This window comes from Pithys albifrons, chromosome Z, assembly GCF_047495875.1.
Source record: "Pithys albifrons albifrons isolate INPA30051 chromosome Z, PitAlb_v1, whole genome shotgun sequence".
In the NCBI taxonomy this organism is placed as follows: domain Eukaryota; kingdom Metazoa; phylum Chordata; class Aves; order Passeriformes; family Thamnophilidae; genus Pithys; species Pithys albifrons.
This window is the reverse complement of record NC_092497.1, coordinates 13,334,282-13,360,995: the sequence shown is the minus strand read 5'-3', so window position 1 is coordinate 13,360,995 and position 26,714 is coordinate 13,334,282. Positions and strand designations below refer to the sequence as shown.

The 26,714-nt window shown below is 39.1% G+C and overlaps 2 protein-coding genes across 4 annotated transcripts in view; one reads left to right on the top strand and one right to left on the bottom strand.

Moving 5' to 3' along the window:
- LOC139685112 (ciliogenesis and planar polarity effector 1-like) overlaps positions 1-22,471 on the top strand; it is a 46,713-nt gene extending 24,242 nt beyond the window's left edge. Inside the window, 18 exon segments of the mRNA XM_071581731.1 lie at positions 947-1,085; positions 1,514-1,620; positions 2,715-2,876; positions 3,023-3,131; positions 3,494-3,800; positions 4,256-5,189; positions 6,360-6,523; positions 7,724-7,860; positions 8,568-8,650; positions 11,322-11,398; positions 12,207-12,275; positions 13,724-13,800; positions 13,803-13,906; positions 14,953-15,210; positions 15,385-16,128; positions 16,994-17,157; positions 18,246-18,375; positions 19,341-22,471. Coding sequence (XP_071437832.1) covers positions 947-1,085; positions 1,514-1,620; positions 2,715-2,876; positions 3,023-3,131; positions 3,494-3,800; positions 4,256-5,189; positions 6,360-6,523; positions 7,724-7,860; positions 8,568-8,650; positions 11,322-11,398; positions 12,207-12,275; positions 13,724-13,800; positions 13,803-13,906; positions 14,953-15,210; positions 15,385-16,128; positions 16,994-17,157; positions 18,246-18,375; positions 19,341-19,658 — 4,083 coding nt within the window. The 3' untranslated portion in view covers positions 19,659-22,471.
- Positions 20,529-26,714, bottom strand: part of LOC139685109 (ciliogenesis and planar polarity effector 1-like) — a 58,845-nt gene continuing 52,659 nt past the window's right edge. For all 3 annotated transcript variants that reach the window (XM_071581724.1, XM_071581725.1, XM_071581726.1), the window contains 7 exons: positions 25,938-26,103; positions 24,620-24,681; positions 24,029-24,190; positions 22,969-23,081; positions 22,540-22,623; positions 21,494-21,663; positions 20,529-21,105 (listed from right to left, as the gene is read on the bottom strand). In XM_071581724.1, the coding sequence (XP_071437825.1) occupies positions 20,965-21,105; positions 21,494-21,663; positions 22,540-22,623; positions 22,969-23,081; positions 24,029-24,190; positions 24,620-24,681; positions 25,938-26,103 (898 nt within the window). In that variant the 3' untranslated portion in view covers positions 20,529-20,964. The remainder of the gene's footprint in view (positions 21,106-21,493; positions 21,664-22,539; positions 22,624-22,968; positions 23,082-24,028; positions 24,191-24,619; positions 24,682-25,937; positions 26,104-26,714) is intronic.

Genomic DNA, 26,714 nt, shown 5'->3' with positions numbered 1-26,714 from the left:
ATGTTCTTCACGTGTCGTCTTCTAGTTTTGCACTCCATGTTCATTTTATTTAGGAAACCAGAACTTAAAGATATAGGGTATCTAATTCTCAAAGTGTTGCCTTCTATATGTTTTTATATACCTACGTGGTAATGAACCAATTCATTTCTTCTCTGTTTGAAAGGAACAAGCAGGCTGTAATTGGGAGTTCTAGCTGTTAGCTGGAAGCAAATTCCAGTTCACTTGGGACTGAATGTGTAGCAGAGAAGGTAGCGCTCACTTCAGGTAAAGGGGTCACCTTAGTGCACAGAATTTACAAGATTTCTTTCTACTTTTGTGCAATTTGTTTGCACAGAAGCAAGTTTGGAATATATTGATTGAAAAGGTCAGGCTTTTCTTAGGTCATTGTTACACAGCTACTTAAAGAGGTTTGACTTGCAGAAGGGAGTGTGTGTGACTGCCTCCCTTCCCTCAACCCCCCTGCACCAGCATTAATGCAGTGATCCAGATCAGGAATGGTCTGACTGGCAAATACTTCCTTCTGTTTGCTCATTGCATGGTCATGTGCCTGATGCTGGCATGGGGAAGTGATCAGATGTCCCAGCTGAAACTGGAGGGAAAACTAGTCTGCCTTGGCAACAGCAACCTGGACTGTGTGGGATTAATCTGGTTTCTTGATTGTGGTCTTAGTTGTTCTTATGTTTGGTTACTCCTATATTTCATAGTAATAATGATTATCATTCAAACAAAAGCGCTTTTTTTGCCACAGGTCATACTAAACATGTTTCTGTAAGAGAATTTTCAGAATAGTGAGTTGAAGAAAATGGAAAGCAAACTTAAGGGAAATTTACTAATCTTGGCAGTATTCTGCTAATAACAGAGGCTGTATCAGCAGTGATACATATAAAATGTTAACTGACTTTCATTTCAGTTAGGTAATTTATTTCTTTATTTTTACTATCTGTAGATTCGAATGAAAGATTCCCTTCCTTCACTGAATCCATTCCCAGAGACTTTGCTTCGTTACTGCAATATCTGCACTGTTTTTAATGGAACTGCATCTTCTGGACCCCATCAGTTTGATGATATTACCTGCAAAATTTTAGGTCTGTATGTAATAACATGGAATAATTTAGAGCTGGACAAAAGAACACCAGTGAATATCCACACATGCAAATAAGCTCTTTTTCGCTTAAGGTAGTCTATTGCAGTGTGTGCAGAAACACACCCTAAGTTTTATTCCTTTTCCAGCTTTTATGTTAGTTATCAAAACTCTATTCTGAAATGTGCTTTTCTGGATTGGGGCTGGGGGGGGGTGCATGCTACAGACCTGATTGGTGTGAAAGAACATGAACACTGAGTGGGACTACAGAGTTCTAGCAGCAGAGCAATATTGAAAAATCAAGAATATGTAATTTTTTTCTCTAATAATACTGTTATGATAATGTTTATTCCTTTTTTAGACGAAAATCCCAAGCTATTCTATTTAATTTATTTAAATAGAATCTCACCATATTGCATATGTGTGTTGTAGGTTGGTTCAGAGAGTTATGTGCATTATGTTGGATGTTTCATGTTCGTGAAAAATTGTCTGACAACTGTAGACGGTACCAGGCTGCAAGGGAAAATACTACTAATAAGGTAATTATATTAGTAATAGAAGTAATTGCATGAAACTGAGAAGAATTCTAAAGGTCTGATGTATATTTTTTGTGAGAACTTTTATTTGCTTCACATGACAAAATGCACACAGTGCCACAATATGCAGTATGCAGCTGATGCTATGGAATAGTGCTGTCCATGTGAACTCTGTCTTCCTGACAGTGTTTCTGTTGAGCTTTTGCTTGGTATTTAACTCAGATAATTGAAGAGATGCTGCCAGAAAATCAGTAATTACTACAGTTGTTGTCTACCTAAGTATTTACTTCATGGTTTGTGGGTTTTGTTGCCATCAGGTGAAGATATTTCAGGTATTTCCTGATTAGTGTATAATTAAAACACCAAAAATTAGGTTTATGGGTGTCAAATATACAAAGTTTTCAAAAAGAATAATGAAAAATATTAAAACTCAATCATGTTTTCTCTACTTATACACATATCAATTGATGTTAGAGGTTAGGGAAAAAAAAGAAATTGATCATATGTTCTGTAACAAGTCTAAAGTATTTCTTCACCAGAAAAAACAAGCTTCAGATAAACAGGATGGCTCTGTTTCAAATGGCAGACTGTTCTGATTTTTCTGTACTTTGTGTGACAGTGAAAAATGAGATGGAAAATACTATTCCAAAATAGACTGATCCATTTTAAAAGCATCTTGCCAGACTTAATCATATTGATCCCAAGAAAGAATTTATCATCACCTCAAGTCACAGTAAAATTATTTAGTTCACCTGGTAATATGTAATCACCAGGTGTATATAATCAGTTGTATCTAGTTAGTCCAATTATCAAGTTTTACTCAAAATGATTGCAAACAGAATCTTCAGCAGATTATTAATGGGAAGTACTTCTTAAACTAGTTTAAAAAAAAAGCTTTTTTTTCTTTTTTTGATGTACATTTTGATTACTTACAACCTTGATCTGTCTCCTGGCATTGTACACTTCTTTGAATGGCAATTAAGTTAAAGATGCTTATTTTCTATTGGCTAGGGAAAAAGCATTGCCATCTGTAATGTGTGAATAATTCTGCTGAAATATATTGTTCGTATCAATTAATGTTTCTGTTGATTTTTTAGGATCTGAAGAAGAATGGATGTGATGCCTCCACAGCTGGGCATTGTCTGAGTGCAGTGGAGTGGGCTTGTCGAATGCTTCCTTTCTGCAGGTTCATGAATGCTGAAGAATTAGTTCAAGATGTCATTTTGAGTCTTCTTGGAGAATTGCCACCAATGAAAAAGGTAAAAGAAATTAAAGCAGTAGAGATTATGAGAAATATTCCTTCTCCTTGGAAAAGCCACTAGTTAGATTTTCTAGTGGTGTTAGTTCTGTGGGAAAAGATACCTTATCTGCTGGCTCCCGAAAAAAGATGTGATATTTTGTGCAGGTGGCAGAGGTTTTTGTAAAAGCATTTCCTAATCCTGAAGATATAAGAGTTCCGCTAAGAGATAAATATCATGTACTTCGGCAGCGACTCGGGCACAGTGTTGTTAAAGGTAATGTTCATCCTTCTTCAGGAAATATTAAACAAACTTTCTTTTTTACCCTGCTTACTGACTGGATATTATTGTGACAATACCTCCTTTCAGACCCCATGTAAAACACTTACTGTCGTTTCTAGTTAGACAACTTTGAGTTTTGTGACAAAATCTGTATTTTCTTTCTGATAGGTCTATACCAATTACAGAGTGTCATAACTTTCAAGTTGTTGTGTTTCTTTGCTTTCTCATGGTTTCTTTCTGTAATTCTGAATTGCTATTACTTATTTTAATTTAAGGCTAATTCATGTCTCAATTTATGAGACTAATTGAAAACTGAAAATTGAAAATGGGAAATTTGATTTTCTTTCTTTCAGTAGGTCCTGAAAGTGAAGAAATGATGTCTGTTGTTATCCAGGCCACTGAAGAAGTGAGAAGGAAAGCCTTGAGATGTGTAGTAAGGAACATAGGCCCAATAGAAACAAATATTTGGGAGCCATCAGAAGAGGGAGCAGCAGATGATGAGGAACACTGTTACGACAGATTCTCAATAGACACTAGTCTAAGCACAAGCACACTTACTGATCTTGGTAATCCTCAGATACATAGTGATGCTGACACAGCAGATACACTTTCTGATGCTTTTTGTACTGAAGAAACGAGAGTTCAAGCACCTTCATTCCAAAGGTATAAAGAAAAATGCAGCAGAAAGCTTTCAATTTAAATTAGGGAAAAAAAAAACCCAGAAGTTGTCTCCTGCTTATCAGGTAATCTTTTCACCAAACGGGGTGTTTGTCACTCTGGGTGATTTAAAGAATTACAAATTTACCAAATCAGAGAACTACTAATGTCATATCAGTTAGTATGCATGACCAATGCATTGTGGAAGTGTGAATTATTATCAGCTATGTCCACATTCATATATGTTATTGCCTGATTTACATCAATGTAAAAAATATAGATTTTGCATTTTATTAATTTGCCACTTGAACATTGTATTCATGTAAATTTGGGATTGTTAGTTTACCCTTTTTAATACTAAAGGAAGAAAAGGAACTAATGTTGTATTTAGTTGTTTTTTTATGTAATTCTTCTTAAAATGGATTTTGGTGTTAACGGTTCTAATGTTTATTGTCTTACAGAGATAATGAACACCAGAGACAAGGAGAAATAGGTAGCAAAAACACCCCATGCAGGATAAAAGCTCCTAACTGGAAAACAACACATCAAGACAAAGTACATAGAAGAGATGTGCATAATCAGCGTAATGTGGCTGTAGTTGGTGCATGGGAATTTGAACGTGATGATGATGAATATGTTAAATTTTTAGAACTCTTTTTGAGTTATGTTCTTGAGAGAGACCTGATAAAATACAGCGACGTTGGAATTCCATTTCTTACTAGCTTTTCTGGACTTCTTCGAGAGCATGAATTGAACTCTCTCTTTTTTGATGTCCACACAACACTAAAACGTCGACACGGCAAAAGTAGAAGTCAGACTGTGTTTAGAGCTGGGTCTTGCTATAGTGTTACCCTGGCATCTTGTGATCCTGAAAGAGCATCTGTCTGCAACAATACCCAAAATATTTTGGAAAAACCTACAATTGTACAGTCCATTGTACAAACAAAAGAACCTTCTGTGCATTATCTAATGAAAGGACCTAGTGAAGGATTATTTGGTTTAAAACACAAATCAATTTACAGAGCTCAGGCTGATAATCAAGGAGTCACTGTTGCACTAGCAAACCAGACCTTTCCTAACCACACTTCCTCTACCCTGCAAGCTCAGGCAACTTCTAAATACATTTACAAAACTGTTGATGTAGTTGATACTGTACCAGGAGAAGAACTGTCTATAGAATTGATGGACAAGTTGAGCAACATTGCAAAATTGCTGGAGTGGATGATCAGATGGTCTGATAAAAGACTGCTTTGTGGTCCCAATAAACAAGATTCCTTAGAAGAGATTCTCCCCATGATACATGTGAAAACATCAGCAGGTGCTGTCCTTACTTCGTTGTGGCTGTTAGAACATTTATACAGAGCCACATCTCAAACAAAGAACATAAAATGTAAGGTAAGAAAAAGAATGTGATAGATGTCAATGAAATGTGGGTGAATTATGCCAGTAAAGAAAATCACACAAGGTTTGTCCCATCATTCTGTTCTCAGTAAAACCTGGGATATTGATTAATAGCCATTCCTTTAAGGATTGCTTAAAGGAGAAACATTCCAGAAATACTGGAATTCTATCTGTAGAAATACTTGTGTTGGTGCTGAAAGTTCTCTTTGGAAACCATGTTCAAAATCCAGCTCGTTTATCCAGGTAGCACATTATTTGTGTAAATTTGTGTAAGTTTGGCCATTGTGTCTTAGACATCATCTTTGAAGAAACGTAGTACTGGAGATAGAGTACGGTGAAGCAAGACAGAGAACAAAGTTTCTCTGGGAAGATTTGAACTCAGCTTCATTTGTCTTTGAGGACAGTGCAGATGTATTTTGACTACAGTATTTAAACTAGGTAAAGATCTGTGAAAAGTGACTAGCACTGTTAGACAGAGTTGGGGTATATGTGTACATATGAAAGAAGAGATTCGCCAGAAGAACCTGATGAGTATTGCTTTAGTTAATATTTTAGGGATAACTGGATCACTTAGCTTTTTTAGATACTCTATGTAGAATCACAGAATGCATGAAAGGCTCTGAGGGGAGAGGGTTGTGGGATTTTTGTCAGAAGACTTTTCTCCCATACCAAGAGATATTTTTTTCTTAGTTTTGGTTTATAGTTTTGTTTTTTGAATAAGTGCCACCTGTATTTTACTTAAAGCTTACTGCCAAGATTTTATGTGTGCATCTAACTGCAAGATTATGTATGGTTTTTTTACCTTTCATGCTGTTTTCAGTGATAATTTCAGTCATGTATTCCATGTGATGAAAGCCAAACCTTATTGTGTGTGTTTGTCTCAATTCTAGTGTCACATAATAGCTTTGACAATTGACATTCACTTGACACTGACAAATCTTTCTTACGTTCCCTTTGGATTATTCAGAGGATCATTGCTTTACTTAATGCAAAAAGGGGCAAGACTCAGGTGCCACAGGCTACTGTAAATCCTGGATTTCTCAGCTCTATACTAAAGAATATGAGTTAAACATAACTGTTCTAAATGAAGTCATTGTGGCTTTTAAAAAAGTATCAGGTATCTTTTAACTAGTGAATTTTGATTATCATTATTTCTCTTAACAGCATCCAGATAATCAAGATCTGAAAGAATTTGCTTCTGCATCAGAAACCCCATCTAGGACTGAGAAGGAAAGCAGTATTGATGAAAGCTTTTCCATAGTGGCCAATCCTCCTCCTAACATCCAGAATGCACAAGCCTATGAGGAATTTTGTGGAACTGATATTAGGTAATTTGTTGGGGTTTTTTAACGTAAGAACTCTAGTTGATCATAATTCCTCTGCTAAGCAGCATGTCAGTATGAAGAGTTCTACTGTTATCATGTGTTTTATACATGTTTAATTTTGAGTGCCAAGTTGAACCTGTGCCTATTGTTTACAGCTGTATTAAGCATCAGCAGATATAAATAGTAGGCAGAAAACAGTGTACTTGTTGCATGTGAAGTGAACTGTACATTGATTGTTTATAAGTTTGGTCATGTGGAAATAGAATCTAGATTTCTGATTAAATGGATATTGCAATTTTCTCAAAGAATTCAAATAAATTCCACTTTCTTTAGTGTAACTTTCCTTGAATTGTGAGGTTCATGATGTTATTTTTCTCTGAATATGTAATCTAGCTATGTTGCTATCTGTGCATGTCAGAAAAATAGATTGAAAAGACAGTAAATGTTTTATTTGTTAATATCTTGCGCTATCCTGAAGATAAAGTAAGTATACATAACCTGAACTCCTTTGTGACATTTCATCTTCTGTTGCACTAAAGAAAAAACAGATCTTCAGTATAGAAGAGATGGATGGATGGATAGGTGGATGGATGGATAGGTGGATGGATGGATAGGTGGATGGATGGATAGGTGGATGGATGGGTAGATAGATAGAAGAGATGGATGGATGGATGGATGGACGGATGGATAGATAGATAGAAGAGATGGATGGATGGATGGACGGATGGATAGATAGATAGAAGAGATGGACGGATGGATGGATGGATAGATATATATCTTCAGTATTCTGAAAATAACCTCTTGTGTTTTGAGATGTTGCTATGTCTCTTGTCTGTCAGGATTTTTTTAATAAAGGAAATTTCTGAGGGGGAAATAAGTGTCACCTTAACCAGATGATTTTGAAGTCAGAACAGTTTGTCTTCCATTTTTGATAGATCATGTGTCTTGGTTATATTTTTCTGGAAACAGTCCAACTGAAAGAGTGTACCATTAATGACACTAAAATACCACAGCTATACCAAAATAAAAATGTTAAACTTGGTTTAAGTGAAACTCAGACAGAAAACTTACCTGAATACTGATTATATCACAGCAGTGTTTATTTTACAGTTATGCACTAGCCTGAAATTTGAAAGGAACAGCATACTTAAGCTAAGCCAGATACTTACATTGTTAATTACCTTTTGTAATTTCAATTACCAGAATGTCTCCAAAGTCAGAACAATTTGATAAGAACCAGATAAATCAAGGAAGTTATTCTGTGCCTCATATGACTGAATATCCTAATGAGGTGGGACCACTTGTTCAGCAGGAGTTAGATGTAACGCCAGAACGAGAAGGTTTGTATTAATGGTGTATCCTTTTACTATGATCTGACATATAAAACAGCAGGAGTTTTGCATGAATATGGTTATATATGCCTCTGTTTATTTAATCAAAAAATGAAAATAAGTTTTAATTTTTCTATTGAAATTATTTTATCCAGTTTATAACTAAATTGTGTACAATTGCTTTATCAAGACTTTCTGATCAGTTTTTCACTTTTCTAACTTTTTTTGCTGTAGAGATACAACAATATATATTAATATGTTCTATTCTGTCATACACTTTCATTCCAGACATATTCATGCAACTGTGCAAAACAATTTGAAAATTGTAAGAGCTGAGTATGCAGAAGTTCAGTTTATCATATTCATACCATTTAAATAAGCTGCTTTTTTTTTCTCCAGGTGCGTGCATCATCACTAGTAATAATAAAAATTTTATATTTGCTGAGACAGACTTTTTTTATTTCACAGACTATTCTGAGTTGGAAGGGACCCAACAAGGATCATCAAGTCCAACTCTTAAGTCCCCACACAGGGGATTGAACCTGTGATCTTGGCATTATTACAGCCAAATTTTAACCAACTGAGCTAATCTCCTCTGAATGCTTTACTTTTCGCTAGGGAGAAAGTGGACTAGTGTGACCTGCTGTCAGAAATCACATAACAGTGCTGTAATGCATGTAGATGTCTGATTTAGAGTAATTGTGTTTGTTTTGTAGAGGTCTTTGTGGAGCCATATGAAACTCCAAAGAGCTGCAATAGCTCCATCAAGATCAAACCTGTGGCACATCATAGAGAAAAGGCAAGTTACCACAGAATCATCGTACAGTCATAGAATGGTTTGGATTGGAAAGGACTTTAAAGATCTCGTTCCACCCCCCTGCTATGGGCAGGGATAATTTCAACAGACCAGATTGTTTGGAGCCCCATCCAGCCTGGGATTGAATGCTCCTCACAGATCCATAGCTTTTCTGGGTATCTTACTCCAGTGCCTCACCCTCCCTCACAGTAAAGAATTTCTTCCTAATATCTAAACAAAACCCACCCTCTTTGGAGTTGAAGTCATTCCCCCTCTCCTATCACTGTATGCCCTCGTTAAAGGTCCAACTCCAGCTTTCCTGTAGGCTCCTGTGGGTTCTGAAAGGTTGCTCTGAGGTCCTCCCGGAGCCTTCTGTTCTTAGGTTGAACAATCCCAACAGTCTCAGCCTTTCCTCAGAGAAGAGATGCTCCAGCCCCCTGAGCATCTTTGAGGCCTCCTCTGGACCTGCTTTAACCAGTTCACATCCTTCTTATGCTGAGGGCCACAGAGCTGAACACAGTGCTCCAGGTGAGTCTGATAAGGACAGAGTAGTGAGGAGAATCCCACAACCTGCTGGCCACGCTCCTTTGGATGCAGCCCAGGACACAACTGGCTTTCTGGCAAGCACACATTGCTGGGTCATGTTGATGAGCCTTCACCCTCAAGTCCTTCTCTTCAAGGCTGCTCTCAGTCAATTCTCTGCCCAGTACTTGCACTTGGGTTTGCCCCATCCCACGTGCAGGAACTTTTGATCTTCATGAGGTTTGCACAGGTCCATCTCAAGCCTGTCACAATCCCTCTGAGTGGCATCCCTTCCTTGATCACACCACACAGCTTGGTGTCACCAGCAAACCTGCTGAGGGTGCACTCGATCTCACTGTCATGTCACCAACAAAGATGTTAAACAGTGCTGACCCCAGTACTGACCCCTGAAGACACCACTTGTCACTGGTCTCCCCTTGGACATCAAGCCATCAACTGCAACACTTTGACTGTGGCCATCCAGCCAAGTTCCTCATCCACCAGGTGCCCCATCCACCAAATCCATATCTCTCCAGTTTAAAGATGGGCATGGTGTGCAGAACAATGTCAAATGTCTTCCACCAGTCTAGGCAGATGACATCTGTTGCTCTTCTCTCATCCACTAACACTGTAACTCTGTTGTAGAAGGCCACCAGAACTTTCAGGCCCAGTTTGCCCTCAGTGAAGGCATTTTGACTGTCACTTATACTTCCTTATTTTACATGTGCCTTAGGCCAGTTTCCAGGAGGATCTGCTCAATGGTCTTGCCAGACACCCAGGTGAGACTGACTGGCCTGTAGTTCCCCAGTTCTTCCTTATTTCTGCTTTCAAAAATGGGGTTATGCTTCCCCATTTTCATTCAGTGGTAACTTTAGTGAACTGCCGTGACTCCTCAAATGTGGTGGTTAGTGACTTAGGCCCTTCATCTGCCAGTTTCCCTCAGAACCCGCAAACGTGGGTCAGGTCCCATGGACTTGTGCAACTGCAGGTTCCTTAGATGTTCTTGAACCTGATCTTCCATAGCAGAAGGTTCTTCATTGTCCCAGTCCCTGTCTTTTGGTTTTGTGACTCAAGCAGTGTGGCTGGGGCGCTTGCCTGTGAAAAACGAGGCAAAAAAGTCCTTGGCCCTCTCCATATCCCAAGTAACCCGGACTCATATTCCCTTAGAGATCGGGCCCACACATTCCCCAGTCTTCCTGTTGTTTCCCTTGATGACCCTGGCCAGATTTAATTGTATCAGGGTTTTATCTTTCCTAAACTGATCCCTGGCTGCTTGGACAATCTGATATCCTTACCCTGTCTTTGCTTCCACCCACTGTAGGCTTTCTTTGTGTTTGGCTTTGTCCAGGAGCTCCTTGTTCATCCATGCAGGCCCACTGGCATTTTTGCCCGACTTCCTCTTTGTTGAGCTGCATCACTCCTGAGGTTGGAGATGGATTCTTGAATATTAACCAGCTTCCTTGGGCCCCTCTTCCCTCCAAGGCTCTGCCCATGGGACTCTACCAATCAGACCCCTGAAAAGGCCAAACTCTGCTCTCCTGAAGTCCAGGGCAGTGGGTTTGTGGTGTGCCCTCCTTGCTGCCCCACGGAACTCAAACTCCTCCATTTCATGGTCACTGCAGCCAAGGCTGCCTTTGAGTTTCACGTTCCCCACGTCCCCCCCCTTGCTGGTGAGAACAAGGTCCACCACAGCACCTGTGCTCATTGAGTCATCTGTCACAAGGAGAAGGAGGTTTTCATCAAAATGTTCCAAACCCTCCTTGATTGGCTGTGCCCTGCTGTGTTGTCCCTCCAGCAGACAGCAGGGTGTCCGAAGGTCCATGAGGAGCAGGGCTGTGGCAGACCCCACTGTAGTGCCACCTGTCCCTGCTCTCGCTGGGGTCCTGAGCCATAAGCTCTTGGTCAGCTCCTCATCCATCCCCAGGTAGTGCATCATGAAATATGTTCAGTGAACCATTAGAGTATCTCCTTATTTCTGATCTGTAGCTGTCCTCTGACAAGTATGTCATTTGCATTATTTTCTGTCAGATTTTCTCAAGTGGGTGATTAATCATAAGTACATTTGCCATAGGCTGAAAGAGTAATAACTTTATTGAAGCAAAAGGAATAGAAAAATTTACAAGTTTGGATGCATCTTTTTATATGCCAGCAGGTCTCCATTTCAGATGTAGATAGTGAAGAAGATCAAAAAATGGAAGAAACAAAGGAAGAAAAGGCTGAACAGAATGTGTGAGAGACTTTGGTTTTTTAATTTAATTTGTTTAATTTATTTAATTGGCTTTAAAATCTCTCTATAATACAATATAAAATTATAGAAACAGTTCATAAACCTGGTTAACATAACATGTGTTTGAATAGATGAATGCTCTGTTTGATTTCTCTGAAGTTTTTCAAGGGAAGAAACTCTGTATTCTGTAAACACAGGATTCCTTATGTTTACCACAAGGAATATTGGTCTTTTGAGATATTTTCATTTTTTTTAATGACAAAAAATCAATCTATTTTTAGTATCTTTCAATTAGCTTTCTTCTAAATGGCTTAATTTTAGAAGAACTTAGAATCCTCTAGTATTTTAAAATGGCATTTTTGTTTTAACTGCATGTAAGAGGCACTTAAAAGATGTTATTATGGCGTTGTTTTTTCTCTTAGAAATGCAGAATATAGTGATATTAACAGTTTTGCTTAAATTGGATTTTCTCTTCCTTTGTTTACTGAAATCACCCTCTTTTTTGCCTGCTGTTTGCGTTGAATAGCCAGAACTTTTTCAGTGCTTTTGTTTGAGTCAGTTTCTGATTGCCAGGGAGACAAAGCATGAATGTCAGTATTTGCCAGCTCAGATTGCAGGGTAATGCAATAATTGATGCCATGCAGACCAGTGTAGCTCTGATCAGGTGGCTTTCATCTATTTCATCTCATACCGATTAAAATACTTTTTTGGAAGGTTATGCATATATTTATATACACAAATGTATATAAAATGAAATTAAGCGGCATATCAAATTACTGTAGTATTTACAATACTCTCCTTTCTTTACAGCATGACTGAGGTTGTTACTAGCACTGTTTCTCATTCCTTCTCTTTAAAACAAGATTCAGAAGTTCCTAGGTAAGAGAAACCTATACTGTTTTATGCAATAAAAAATGGACTATCCCTGTTACGTCTTCAGTTTGAAGTAATGTGCTGCGTAGATTTGCTTACAAAATACTTGCAGGTCTAATATATTGTACCTGCAAACTAAGTAGCTTTTCCTGGAATCTTTTTGTACTGTAATCCCTGAGGATCTTATACACTTGTGTATTGTCCAGAATTCACAGGAATCCAACATGTTATTCCAGAGCAACTAGATTTCAAGAGACATGATAGTTTTCTTTTCTGGTTCCAGACAGAAGCATTATACAATATAAGTGTAGAAGATATGTTGTCACATAAAACACCTGAACAATAGTATTTTAAACTTACATTTACATTTTTATTAAATTATTAAAATACCTATGTCCTACAGCAACTGATAGGTTCACATAAATATATGCTAATATTTCTGTAAAGAGGGAGAATGTTGGACTTGGGAAAAGGGGTCAGGAGTCAGTCTCAGGCTTTCAGTTCTAGAACAGTCCTCTAGGAGGTTTTTTTCAGTTTAGAGGAAGATAAGAACCACACGTCCTTTTGGATTCCATTTTCATGCATCTCTGATCTCTCTTCCTTCTCACCTGTGCCCCTTCACACCTATTACATAGCCAAAAAGTTGCCAGTATTACTCATTAGCCATTGCTTTATGCTTCTGTTTCTTCACATGCTTGGAAGCTACTCTGTACCATTTCAGAAAGTCCTCCAAAGGTTGCCTGTACTCATAGCAATGTCAGCATTTTTCTTAAACAGAGAAGGGCCTTTTGGGTCGATTTCTGTTGATGTAGGTGAAGCCCTTCAGTTTCTTTTTACCTTAATGTAAATCCCAACCCTGTCTTCTTCATGTTAGGAATTCATTTACTTGATATTCTTTACCTACTAAAAGTTTTTATTGTTATTGTGGGAAAATTTAATGTGTCATCTGGTAGGTGCTGTTTTAATTTTAAATGTGTTTTTTTTTAATCTGAAATTGTGTTGTTGCTTTTTAAGTCCAAATATAAAAGAGCATATTACTTTTAGTGAAAGTGAATCTGCCTTCTGGTTTATTTCATCTAATAAGGCCCTTCTTCATTTTCCATCAGCTGTTTGGCTTTATGACTAACCAGGCTGGTTTTCTGTCCTTTCTGTCAAATAATTTTTTTCTGCTTGTTTCTCTAATGAAGATAATATTTCAGATATGCTTGTGGGTAACAAATCACACAGAATTTAGTGGTTTACTGGTGGTTTTCATTCAGCATTTTAAGAAGCATTAAGAAAACATAGTCTCTGGTGAAGATTGTACAGAGTTAATTATTAAATTGTTTCCAAAGTTTAATGATGTTTTTAAAAAACAGATACCTTTAAATCTTTTCTAGATTGATTTAAGACAGCCTTATGTAGGTATTTTGAACTATGAATGTTTTTACAGTTTTGTTCTTCCTCGTTTGAAGTAATGCAGACATCTCTGTGAGTGATCACGAGCCGACTCGGACTGTTTGTCCAGCACTGCCTCCCATACCTCTGTTTGTGCAAAGAAGCAAGAAGCCAAAGAAGAAGCCCCTACAGAAGAGAAACCAAACACATCAGAAACTGTCAGGCAGATGCTCCAAGATGAAATGTTTAAATTAGTTCAGGTGAGAGCATCTCTTATTTTAGAAGAGCTTTCACATTACAAACCATGTTATTTAAGACCACGGAGGTAATTACTGTTTTAAAGGCATTCTATGTGTGGTTGTTTTTGAAAGAGATTTCCAGTTCCACATTAACCACTGTGAAAACTTATATTAGACTTAACTCTTGCTTGTGACTCAAGAAAATGAATGATAAGAAAAGTTTGAGTGTGTTTTAGTTTACATAACTCAGTGTGCTCTAGTAGAATACATAAGGAAAAATTCTGATGCTGTAATAACTTTGCACCTATAATAATGTCTCAGGTTTGGCCTAGCTGTTGCCAACCCTGGACTGGCCCCCCTTCCCCCTCCCAGAACCTTCCCAGCAAAGGAAAGGGGAAAAAAAAACCAGAAAAGACACGCACTCTAAAGAAACTGAACTGAGTAAAAAGAATAAATTATATTTACTAACATTTACAAACCACACTGTATACACAATACATAGGATCCCAACCCCAGGGGAGAGGGGAAGGGAGAAAAGGGGATTGATTAGCCGGAAAATAGGGAAGACACCAACCCAACCTAAAGAAACCGAATGAATCAAAAGAAAGACAATTAAAAACCTCAAGGAAAGGGAACAAGAATGAAACAATCTCACCCAGGACAGGAGAACCACCAGGGACCGGAGGGACCAGACTTCAACCACCTCCCTCCAGCTCCTCAGCCAAGGAAGGGAAGCAACACCCCCCCCCCCCCCCCCCCCCCCTCCCCCTGCTACGTGGAAGACACGTGTGGAATACTTGTAACTTCCTTAGATACAACGGTCACAAACAAAGTGAAGGAATTTGCCTTGCTTTAGCATAACCTGACTGTGGCAGGTATCACTGTATCTTGAAAGAAATTCCAGTACCATAAACAAATGAATCATTATTGAAACTTTGGGATTTTTTTTATTTTGTCACCTGTTCTTACAGGCTGAAGAGCAGCTATAACATAGCTGAAACAGAATTTTTGTTAAGACTCCTGTTAAAGTTGTTGACAGTGTTAACTTTGTGCATGTGTGTTTTCAGCTACAGCAGATCAACTTCATGAGTTTAATGCAAATAGTGCAGTCATCCTTTGCCAACGGGCCAAACGTGCAGCAAATGTTGCAGCAGCATCAATCTGTTCATCTGGCTGGGGTCCAGCCTGCACACACTGCCCAAGGCAATGGTTCTCCAAAAACACAGCTGCCCACTCCAGAAAATAAAGGAAAACCTGGTCAGAAGATCTGTGATTTTCAGCCAAGGAATAGTGTAGAAGATGAAGGCAACAACGGCCATGTAGAAGTATGTATATCCAAGTGTTGTTTCTGAAGATTGTTCAGTTTATCTGACGTGTTACCTATCCTGTTGAATTAGGAAATGTGTCTGTAGTAACTGGTGTAGACAAAACTGCTTTTGTGCATATTTTTAGTGCATGGTTTGTGTGTAAATGCTGGTTTGTTTCATTTTTTGATTTAGAATCATCTGGATGTGAATGCTTCTTTAACACTACTTGAAAGCAACAGCAAAGAAACAGGATTTACATCACCATCCCAAGACTTGCATTCTTCAGTGCCTAATAGACCATTTCCTCTCCTAGCCCCTTCCTCAAACATCCAGAAAACAGTGGAGCTTATTCCTGTTGTAAAGAAAACGAGTTACTCAAATGGATTTCCTTTGCTTAGGCTCAAATCAAGTTATTTCAAACCAGCACTTTTACATCCGATAGAAATGTCATCAGCTTTTGCCAGACCACCCCCAGTACCACGAGCAGCTTGGAGTTCCTCAGACTCCTCATGGAAACATCAGTCATCCTACACAGCAACAAAGAGTAAGGCAGAAGATTTCAGTAGGGGTAGATACGACCCTGAGATCCCAAGGCAAATGCACGAGGAGGAGAGGAGATGGGCAGCACCAGTGCACAGGGGACCTCCCAAACTCCTGAGCCTGGGTCGGTGTGAAGGGCAGCAGGAAGTGCCAGCTGGGCCACAGATTCCTGCAGATGTGGATGTGTGCAGAGCACCTGCCACGCGGAACCTGGCTGGTATTCCACTGCTGCACTTGCAGCTTGACCCAGGACCCAGAGTTCCACCAGCTGTAAAGCAGCCAGTCACTACAACTTTAATACCTGTTAAACCTGTAACAAAGGATGCTGATTCCAGAAAGACACTGCAGGATGCAGGAATATCACTACTTCAGGTGAATTTACGTCAAAAAAAGAAGGTACTGGATTTTAATAATATCATTTTCTAAGTTGTAGTGTTTTTTTCATTTCATGATTTCTTACTCATGACAAATAAGTGTGTGTTTCCAGAGTATGGAATTTGGAAGTGTTCAGCAGACTTACCAGGAGGGATCTAGACCTAGGGGTACCAGTTTCTTTGCATATCAATATGAGACAGGCTGCAAGCTTGAAAGTGTTTTTAATGGTGTTACATTGATTCCACATTCCACAGTTCATCACCATTCAACCCATTAGTGACTATTCTTCACCCATCAGAATGCAAAGGATTTACTCTCTAAAATACTGAATAATATAAAAGTAGTTCTGGTTTTTTCAAAAATGATACTATTTATAGAAATAAAACGCAGTGACAAATCCTCTTCTATAGTGCAAAAATGGGATGCTAAAAGGCTTGGTAAAAAACCCTTATCTTATGAATGCTGAGAACGTGGTGTTTTGACACATGTTTCTGGTAGATGCTTATAAGCTTACACATTCTGGTTGAGAAGAGTGGAAATGCTTGTCCTTGAAAGGAGAACCTTGAAAGGTGCTTCTTCAGTCCTTGTCTACAGTGCACACTTTATACCTTCATTCTGAGCTACATACGTAAGAAATGCAAAATATCAGTGAAATATGTTCTGTGGAGAAAATTCTAGTTTACTTTCAGAAAATAGATCACAGTTAGATATCAGCAGAGGTTCTGGTCTGATGCTGTGAATATTACATTTCCATTTTCTTTAAAAATTGCTGCAGGGGTTATATTTGTATAACTGACATCCAACTGGACCTGCACTTTTCATCCAGTCTGACTGGGACTCCCCTTTCGGTTTCTTCTGTCTTCTTTCTCTCTCTGAACCCTTTTAGGCACCAAGACTCATCCCATTTCAAGATCTCATAGCATTTGAGCAATGCCACCAGCATCCTTCGGTGCCCAGTACTTCCTTTGAGCAAGATCTAACTGAACCTATACAGCTACTGAAAACCAACATGGAACCATTTGAGCTGAGAGGTGTGCAGAACAGGAAAAGGCAAGCCCAACTTTCAAAGTGGGAACTTCATTTTGAAAGACTAACAAGACTAACTGCTAACCCGTACCTTCTAACTTTGAGATCAGAGGGGTGGGATTTAATTCTGTCAGCACAGTAAAATAGCAAATGTTAGTAAAAACAGAGCAGAAGTATATCAGTAAGGCGTGAAGGGGTTTTTGCTGTCAGCAGACTGCTATCAGTGTCTTAAAATCTGAAGTTACCTGACTGCTACACGCTGTTTATGAAATGCTTTGTGGTTTACACATGATGAATCTTAATAGGCTGCTGTCTGTGCTGCGTGTTGGCACTGTTAGTAATCTTCAGGAAGGAAAGGGTTGTGTTCTTTCATTGTAGTTCAATACATAGGCTACTTTTTAATATAGACAGGGATTAATTAGCAAAATTGCTGCTGAAGCAGTATTTTCTTTGTTAGGTATGTTTTTCATTATTTATGAAATTTGTTTTATTTGTTGTTAATTGTTTAAGCTGCTTACACATTCTGTTTTCACAGAATGTTGATAGAATGTTGTAGAAGAGAACACTTTCTTCTGATCATGGTTCTTTTAACTGGCATTGGGGAACACAGACTCAAGATGAGTTTTTCACTGTTAAGGTGAAAACTTGTTGCACAAGTAATTGCAGACGGAGTTTAGAATACATGTTTTGATATTATCTGAGGAAATGCTAGAAGCTACAGTTACTGTCTTATAATCTACTTATCTTGTATTTCAGAAGAATTGCAACTTTTTGAGTAAAATAGGTAATTAGAAATTTTCAGTTCATTTCTTTGAGACTCTTTACAGGCATTTTGTGTAGTAGTTATTAATTATACACAAACCATAGATGTGGAATGTTATGTGTTTATGATATTTAGTGTAAGTAGCTTATTAAACAATTAACTGATTTTAGTGTGCATGTTACTATTTTTATGAGTTTGTACAACAATTTTGTGTAGATTCCAGGTAGGCAAAAACAGTGCTTTGAACTGATCTGTATGCAACAGTTATGTTTCTCTTTTCCATCTTTATTTCAGTGTATGTCCTTTCAGTGCACATCTTATTCTTTATCTGTAATTAATATGTTGACAGAAAAAAGAGGCGTAATAAGCAGCAGCTGCAGGATAAGGAAGAGAAGAAGAAACCAAGTGTGTCCTTCTGCCCAGAGGACACCATCATCAGTATTAGTGACACAGCAGTGCTTTCTGAATCAGAGACTGGGGTATGCAGTAATGTTTTTTTCTTTGCCTTCTTCCATACAAGTATTAATAGAAAAGAAAGAAGTGGAAAATTATAAACCAAATTAATAATGTGCTTCCCTTCCAGGCTCCAGCCTAGAAACAATATACATATTTTTAATTCATATACTTGCATTTTCTGTAAACAGGAGATTTAGTTTTATAAGGTGTTTGAAGATTACTGTTGTTTTTCTTGAAATATGACCTTGTCTGTTTTGATAAGTCATAAGTCTGTATGTACATTTATAGTAAAAACATACAGAAATGTTTTTTTTAAAAAATATCATATTTAGCCCAGTAGCAATGCTGGGACAAATGAACCAAGCATTAACTCTTTCCATATGAGGCGAGATGGATGGCAGTATAAGAGAAAGGATGGGGAGCGTGAGACCTCAGTTCTGTCTCAGCCCAGGAACTGAGAAAAGAAAACCTTCATCAGGGTGGGGTTTGATTTATGCACTTGTAGTTTTCATTTGCCAAGGCCTTTTTGATACCTTTTGGGGGTTATCCTTGCAACTACCAGATGTGAAGCTAGAACACTGCCAGATGTGAAGCTGGATCCCTCCCCAGAGCAGCAGGCTCTGTTCCTGGTTCCTGCCACAGCTTCTGTGAGATGTCACTGCGGCACAGCAGCTGAGACCCTCACCAGACCAGGAGTGTTAATTGCAGTACAGCACAGAGAGCACATACTCAAGGAGCAATAAGGAATTTGTGTTACTGCAGATCACCCCAAGGGCCATGGGAGATTGTCCCAGAGCCAGTAATTCCACTAAGTTGTAATGGATCAGAAAAATTAAAAAAGGGAGTAAGAAAAGTAAATGACAATTTTTTTTTTTGTTTCCCAAATCATTACTCATACAAGGTGTATTGGATAGTTAACAGCATTGAGAAATCCTTTAATCTGCATTGGAACTGTTTCTAAAGAAGGTTCTTTTTTTCCTTATGTTAGGATCACGAAACAAAATTGGCATCTTACCCTGAAGGTGGTTTTTTCATTTCAATGGGCAAGTACAAGTCTTTTCCGTGCTTTGAATGCTTGTTAAAAAAATCAAGGAACATAAGTTTGTTAGATTTCAAAGGAGAACTCTGTAGTTCTCCCAGCAGTGGGACCTTCGGGTGGCTCCCAGGGCACCTGACCCAAGCCACGTGTCCCAGGGCTCGCTGTCCTGGCAGCATTCCCAGAAACCTCTGTCTTTGCCTGGTCCCCACAGCACCCACCACCAGCAATGGCTTTGCTGCACGTGCTGCCACCACACCTCAGCACTGACATCCTCATCGGGAAGGCTTTGAACTGCCTCTCTGCCCTTGCTCACATGATCTGTGATGCTATGGAGCAGCAGAAACTTAAAGTACTTCCTTCATCACTGTTAAAATGAAATGAATTGACTGCCTTCTCTTCCTTCTCAGAGCTGGCTGTGGGCATCAGGACACTTCCACATTTGGCTAAAACAGTATTTTTCACAGGTACTTCCTGATGATTTCTTTGCTGCCACTCTAGAAAAAGGCAGTATGACACTGAGTACAGTTACAGTTTCATGCTTTGGACTGACTCTTTGAAGATATTGGCCCTTGCCCTTTGGAGATGATCACACCCAAGACTGAGTTTTGCACTCTCATCATGCCTTTCTCTGAACCTTATTTTTTTATGTTTGCCAAGATGCAGCTTCACCTACAAACATTCAGGTTTTATTTTTTCTTTAACTATTACAGTTTTGGGTGACAATAATTGGAAATTATCACATTTCTGACTTCTGTGAAAAATTCAGATTTCCTCACTACAAAAATAAAAACTTGGGAAAGAGTGCCACAGCTGCATCTGTTCAGACTATCACAACTACTTGATCATCACTGAACATATGGGATATTTTTCCACAAACCTCTGGGGGCTGCCAGAGGAGCTCTAAACAGCATATGGACGAACAGCAATATTGTTCTTTACCCCCATCCTTTGTGTCTTAAACTACTGTCTGATTTTCCTAACAAAAGTCTGTACTTCATCTATTGCTGCCTGACTATTTGTACCTCTCTAAATAATTCAGACTCTTCGAAGATTTCTCTAAACTATTGCATAGGAAAGGTTTAAAGTGCAAGGGTAGTGCATGTGCCCACGTACAGTCTGAGTGGTACACAGCAATGGAAGTGCTCCATGTGTAACTCATTTACAGCAGAAAATAATAAATTCACCTTTATTAAATCAGTTTATCACAACCATCCTGTTACAAAAATAACTTCAGAATGATGTTAAATATTAAATACAAAGGCAAAACAGCTGTGCAGTGCTCTTAAAATAGAAAACCATTTTTTGTATGTATGAATGTTTCTGTGTAAAGCAGCTGACCTGGATGGTCTGCCCTTACCAACTATAGTTCTTCTTGACCTGAAGACACATGGAAAGCAAACTACACATTAAGGAACTGAACTTCATCTGAGACTGAAAGCAGTGAGAGTTTCCACACTGCTTGAGAAGGAAGCCAATGCAAGCCTCAGTCCATTTTAAGTAGAACAATTCTTGGTTTTGAAAGTGAAACCAAACACCAGCAACTGTTTGCAAATGCACAGTGGCTGAGAAATTCTCACTCATCTTCCACATCTGCTATCAGAGCCTCAACTGCATCCCAGTCCAGCTTGCTGAGGATACTTCCCGTGCTCCCAGAAACGCTGCCAGCGTTGACACTGCTGGGAGGAGAGCGACTGGCACGATGCAGAGCAGAGTCCTGTTGGAGGGACAGGACATGCAAAGTCCATCATCAGTAGAAACGATCACAGTAGGAATGATTCCACTCTTTTCAAACATGTTCTAATCAAGTTATGTGATTATTCTGTAACAAATGCAATCTGTTTTCCAATCTATGTGCTCCCACCCGTGTCTGCTGCCCAGACAGACAAAGTGTCTGTGAAGTTGTTAAAAAGAACATTCAATTTCAAGGCTCACAAGAATGACTTTGCTTGTAAAGACAAAATGTAGGTCAGTTGAAGCACCATCATTTACATCCTTCTGCATCTATCCCACCCACCCACCCACACATTTTGGACACAGAACCACACTTTAAATAAAGTAGAAGTAAAAAAAGAGTTAGGTCCTTGTATAAGTAGATATTCTACCTGAAACAAGGAGTCATGACTATCTTGAAGTATTCTTTGGATATCATCAGGCACAGTCCAAGGGCTTCCTATGTCTCGATCAGTCTCTTGATCAATACCTTCTGTCTGAACTGCAGTGGCAACTTGTGGGGGTTCTTGTTTTGAGGTTCTGCTGGCTCTGTACTCGGCAGCTGAGGAGAAAACAGGCCAACCAGAGCATTTTTACACTTCTTGCTGTTTTCCTTTGAACCTCTTTTAACTCCTCCAAGAACAGAAGCTGCAAGTTCTAAGAATTTAAGCTGTGTGTAAATCCATGTGAAAAGAGCATGTCCTGCTATCCTGAACTGCTGTGGGGTGATAGGGAGAAAAGGTTGCTGGCCCCTTCCAGCCTCTTGCTCCCAGCTGTCCTCCCAGGGCAGAACACAGAGTGGAACAGGAACTGGAGCACTCAGGTTCTGCAGTGCAGTCCCCCAGAGAGGGACATTCCTTCATTATTTGACAGAGGACTAAACTACTCAAATCCTGGATTTATGGAAGGGCGAGGAAAATTACTTTCCATATGTGTAGAGGAGAGTGATTCAGGAAAAGTGCCTTTCTGCTTACTGTTACTTCTCTCAATTTCCTGCATTGCCAACTCAAATACACTGACAACTGACTGACCAAATCATGCCACAGTATAACTGGTGTAAGGCAGAATGGAATCAACTCACTCCTAAGTTTCAGATTGATTCTCTCCTCATTCTTTTCTCCCTGATCAGAAATTCTGCTGCTGTTAACAAGTACTGTATCAGTTCAAGAATTTGGTTAGAAGGAAACATTTATGAGAGGAAACTTTTGTGGATCCAAACCTACACAGAATAGGCATGAAAAAGAGTACCACTAAAATCCAAAGGTGTTTTTTGTTTAGTCGTAAGTTTTTCCATGCAAACATTATGACAAAATCATATCTTATATAGATACTGTACAGATGGTTAATAAAGACAATTCTGAAATGTGTTCTCTGTGTCTTATTTCCCCCCTGTGTTATGTAGGTGAACAGCACCATGTCATTGCTCTGTGGAACTTACAGTCTCTAGAATTAACAGGACAGTTCGTAGCATTTCTCAGTCTTCCTCTGGAAGTACTTTTCTGTAGGGCCATACAGACATTTCCTGGAAGGACAAAGAAAGCATTTCTTCTTTAAAATGCATATCAAACATCCTCAAAGATGCTTAAAAGTTTTCACCTGAAAGCAAAAAAGTTTGCTTCCTGAATTACCCAGTACTCTTGCCATGGCAATTTAAGCTACTTTGCATTTAGAGAGGTCATAAGGAAAGGTAACTCTCATTATTTAACAGGTCAATAACAATACAGTTGCAAAAATCTCGGAACAGGAAACCTCCAGAATTCAAAGACTGATTTTCCACACAGGTATTAAAGTTCCTCCCTCCCAAAAATCCAGCAGTAACTTGAAGATCATCTTCAGTATGGGCCTTCAACAAGAAGTTCTTTCTTACCCCTGAACTGTGTTAGACCAGGAGCTGGGGTGAAATGGTGTTTTCTTTGACCAAAGCTGGGTTTGGCAGCAGTTCTGCTCCTTTCTGACAGAACAGGACTGTTCAGATAACCTCTGTGACAGGAAAAAAAACCATAAACACAGCAACAAAGCTTAAATACTTACTCCTGTCCACCACATATCATTCCTCCACACAGCTTAGACCTAACAGGGCTGACTCAGATGAGGAGGACCAGCACCACATGCTGCTTCTGGGCCCAGTAAGTCTCACCAGAATTACAACTGCTGGCAATTACAGTGAAGACATACCCTGCTGGCTTTGCAAAGAGCCAGTTTAGGACCTACAAAACTCATCAGTTACTGTCAGTCCTAAGGCAGCCTCCTGCATGATAATCCTGAGCATGCCTGACCCTGGCAGGGCTGATACACCTCAGCTTCCCTTGGACACCACTAGCAGCTCTGCACAGCAGTGACTGCACTCAGTTCAATGGAATTGTACCTAATAAAAGGTACTGCACCTAAACAGAGAAGCAGAAATAATTAAGTCTGGAGATTACAGGATTACCTGAAATACACCGTTTCTCCTATTATTCTGAAAAGCATAAAACTGTATACAGAAGAAAAGCTACACTGCAGTAAACAGCTGGAGTCCAACCTTTGGCTGACAACTAGGACATGGCAATAAGTGCCATGTCCACTCCCTTCCTGAACACCTCCAGGGATGGAGACTCCACCAGCTCCCTGGGCGGCCCATTCTAATGTTTAACAACCCATTCTGTGAAGGATTTGATGTTGGGTGGAATGGGTTAGGACACTGTCTCTCCAGCTGGCTCATTCTGTGCCTTAAGAAGTGTTTTTAATGGTTCCCCCAAGATGTGCAGTACTGGTTGTAACAAGACTGACACAAGAACTCGAGATTCCTGGGATCCAAACAAATGGCACCACTGATTCCTGCCAGCGTAAGAGTTTCTATAAGCTAATCCTGTAAGAAATTGCAGACAAATTTGGTGTGGTAAAAGACACCAATACACTAGACCAAGTTCAATCTTCAGAGTTGTTACCCTTTACTCAGTGCCATAGGCCTTCTGTACACCTGAGGAGATCCTGTGCTGGACACAGTTTTACGATCATTTGCTGGTGACTTCACTGTGTCAGATAACACCTCATTCATCAGAGAAAGGGCCTGTGATATCCTCATTCTGTGGTGCTCAGATAACAGGGCTCTGTGGAGAAATAACAGTGCACGTTGCCTCACACTGTCACTCATTTCACTGCAGCTGGCTTGCCAGTCTGGTAAAGGCTACATGAAAAACACTTTCTGCCACTTCGCAGAAGATACACTAAGCCTTTTAAGATCACTCCCAAAAAGATAAAACATTTCTTAACAATAGGTGTGACAGAATGAATGAGTCAGTATCGGGTTAAAAAATAACAAACAATGATATTTGGGAAGTGAAAAATACAGTCAACGCATGAAACATGCTCATGGTTTTCCTAAATGGTAAAGTGAACACCAATTACTTATGCTTTTAGTTGAAATATCATTCATATCTGAAGTTTCAGAGACAAGATAGTTAAAGCTACCTCTTTTTTAACACTAGGAGGTTAATATATAAATAAGGATATCACAAGTTATATTTACAGCTACTTACTTATCTTTTTCTTCTTTCCTCTTCTGGAACATTCTAATATCCTTTGAAGTAGGACGATAATGCTGTGTAAGAAAGAGTATAAAAATCATTAACTTATTATGTACTGAGGTCTCATTCCAACCTCCCACTCAAAAGGTACTTACTTAACTTCAGTTATTGCTTAAGACACTCCTTAGATTGAAAAAGAGGATGAAAGTGTACAGCCCTACCAGAAAATTCAGGTAAGAATGTCTCTGCAACTTTCCAGGCTCTACAAATACACAGAAAGCTTGCAGTCTAAAACATTAACATTCCTAGGGAGATTTCACTGTCAAGCTCAAAGTTTCAAATGGCCTCATCTTTAAGTTTGCTAAAAATCAGTGATGTTCCTAATAATAACCAACTTAAAAAACGAGTCAGGGTTGCACTTTGACCCATGTTTCCTGGAGTACAATTCAAATTTTTTAATACTTTCTTCTTAAAAAACCAACCAAACAAATAAAAAAACAACCAACCAACCAAAAAAAATGTAAACCACAAACCAAACCAAAGCTGGGAATCCTTCCACTAATGATTTCAGGAGAAAAGCCCGTGACAAAAGCATCAGGTATACATTTATGGGTTGGCAACATAGGAAGGAGACAGAAGCACGAGTTATTTTTTCTTGAATCACTTCTCTCCGTGTGTGTACAAAATAGCAGCCCAATTCCATTCTGAAAGGCATTTTTAAACCAGGGGAAATGATGTATTTCACATAGATGGGATCTGTTGAATGCAGTCGAATTCTTCAGTAACAGGAAACTTGTGCATGTTACGTGTTTGCTACTTGGGAGTAAAAACAAGTAGAGTTTCTTCCTCAAAGCATTTACACCATCCCCTGAGTTCAGCTAACAAGTAAGAAGTACAGGGATGTATTTGCTGTTACTGGGTCTCATCTCCTGTAACCCCAGAGCTTCCCCTGATTCTCCAGGGCCCTTTCTGGTCCTGAAGGTATCAAGATGACAAGTGCACACTTTCAGAGTTATTACTGATTGGGAAATTACTTCTGAACAGCTTTTGTACCTTTTCCCCCCCAGTTATTTCCAGCACAGTGCAGATCAGAAGAGATTTATCAGGCCATAAACTTGTCTTTACTAAATAAATCTAAAGTTAAAAAAGTTCTGCGAGAGGAGTGTTTGGTGATTCAAATCCATCAGTTCCAGTAAGTAAAATAATACATACAAAACCACAACATTAAAACAATGAAAAAAATCACTGTCAGCCTTTACATTATCTAATCTGAATAATCAACACTTGTATAATACATAACAGTCACTCTTCAAATTCCCATTATCCTTACCACATTCTTTCTTAGATTGAATGGGTTATGCTCTTTCTGTCTTTGTTCTTCCAGTTTCTTCATATATTCTCTCATTCTTTCCTTTTGTTTTCTTTTCATCCATGTTTGAATCTCCTTCCTCTCCTCTTCTGTTTTTTGAGAAAGTCCGGCAGCAGAACCGTGAACCCTGAGAGCAGATGTGAGCAAGAAATCATCTAGTACATCCTGTAAACTGCAAGCAATGGCAACCACACATGATGTAATAACAACACTGCAAACCCTTTAAAATTCTGACTCAGCTGGGAGCATAAGTAATGAACAAGAGGGGAAAATTTCTTCTGCAAAATTTTACTTTATAACATCCTGCCACACAAGTAGTTTCCAAGACGTTTCCTAAATTTTTTCTTCTAGTTGTCAACTCCATTCAGGTAATAGGACCAGAGCTTAAACAGGTGTGATCTGTGGCACCAATGCAACAGACTGGCAACCAGAACCAGGATCTTTTTGCCTTGTCAGCAATTGATACCACAAACAGGAGTAGGAAAAGCTGTTGCTTTGACCTCCCTCAGGACAGAACACAGCTGACTTTGTAACTGACAGCCAGGAGGTGCAGAAACCTCCGGCAGGAAGGGAAGCATAACAAGCTGGAGTCTGGGGCTGGAAGCTTCTGCACCTGCTGTGCCACTGACACGAAATTCCTATTTTGTCTTTGAGAACTGTTTTAGAAGGCCCCAGTCCATCAGCTGAACTGAATCTCCTGTATACAGAGATTCCTGCTCCAGCCTACACCTGGTAGAA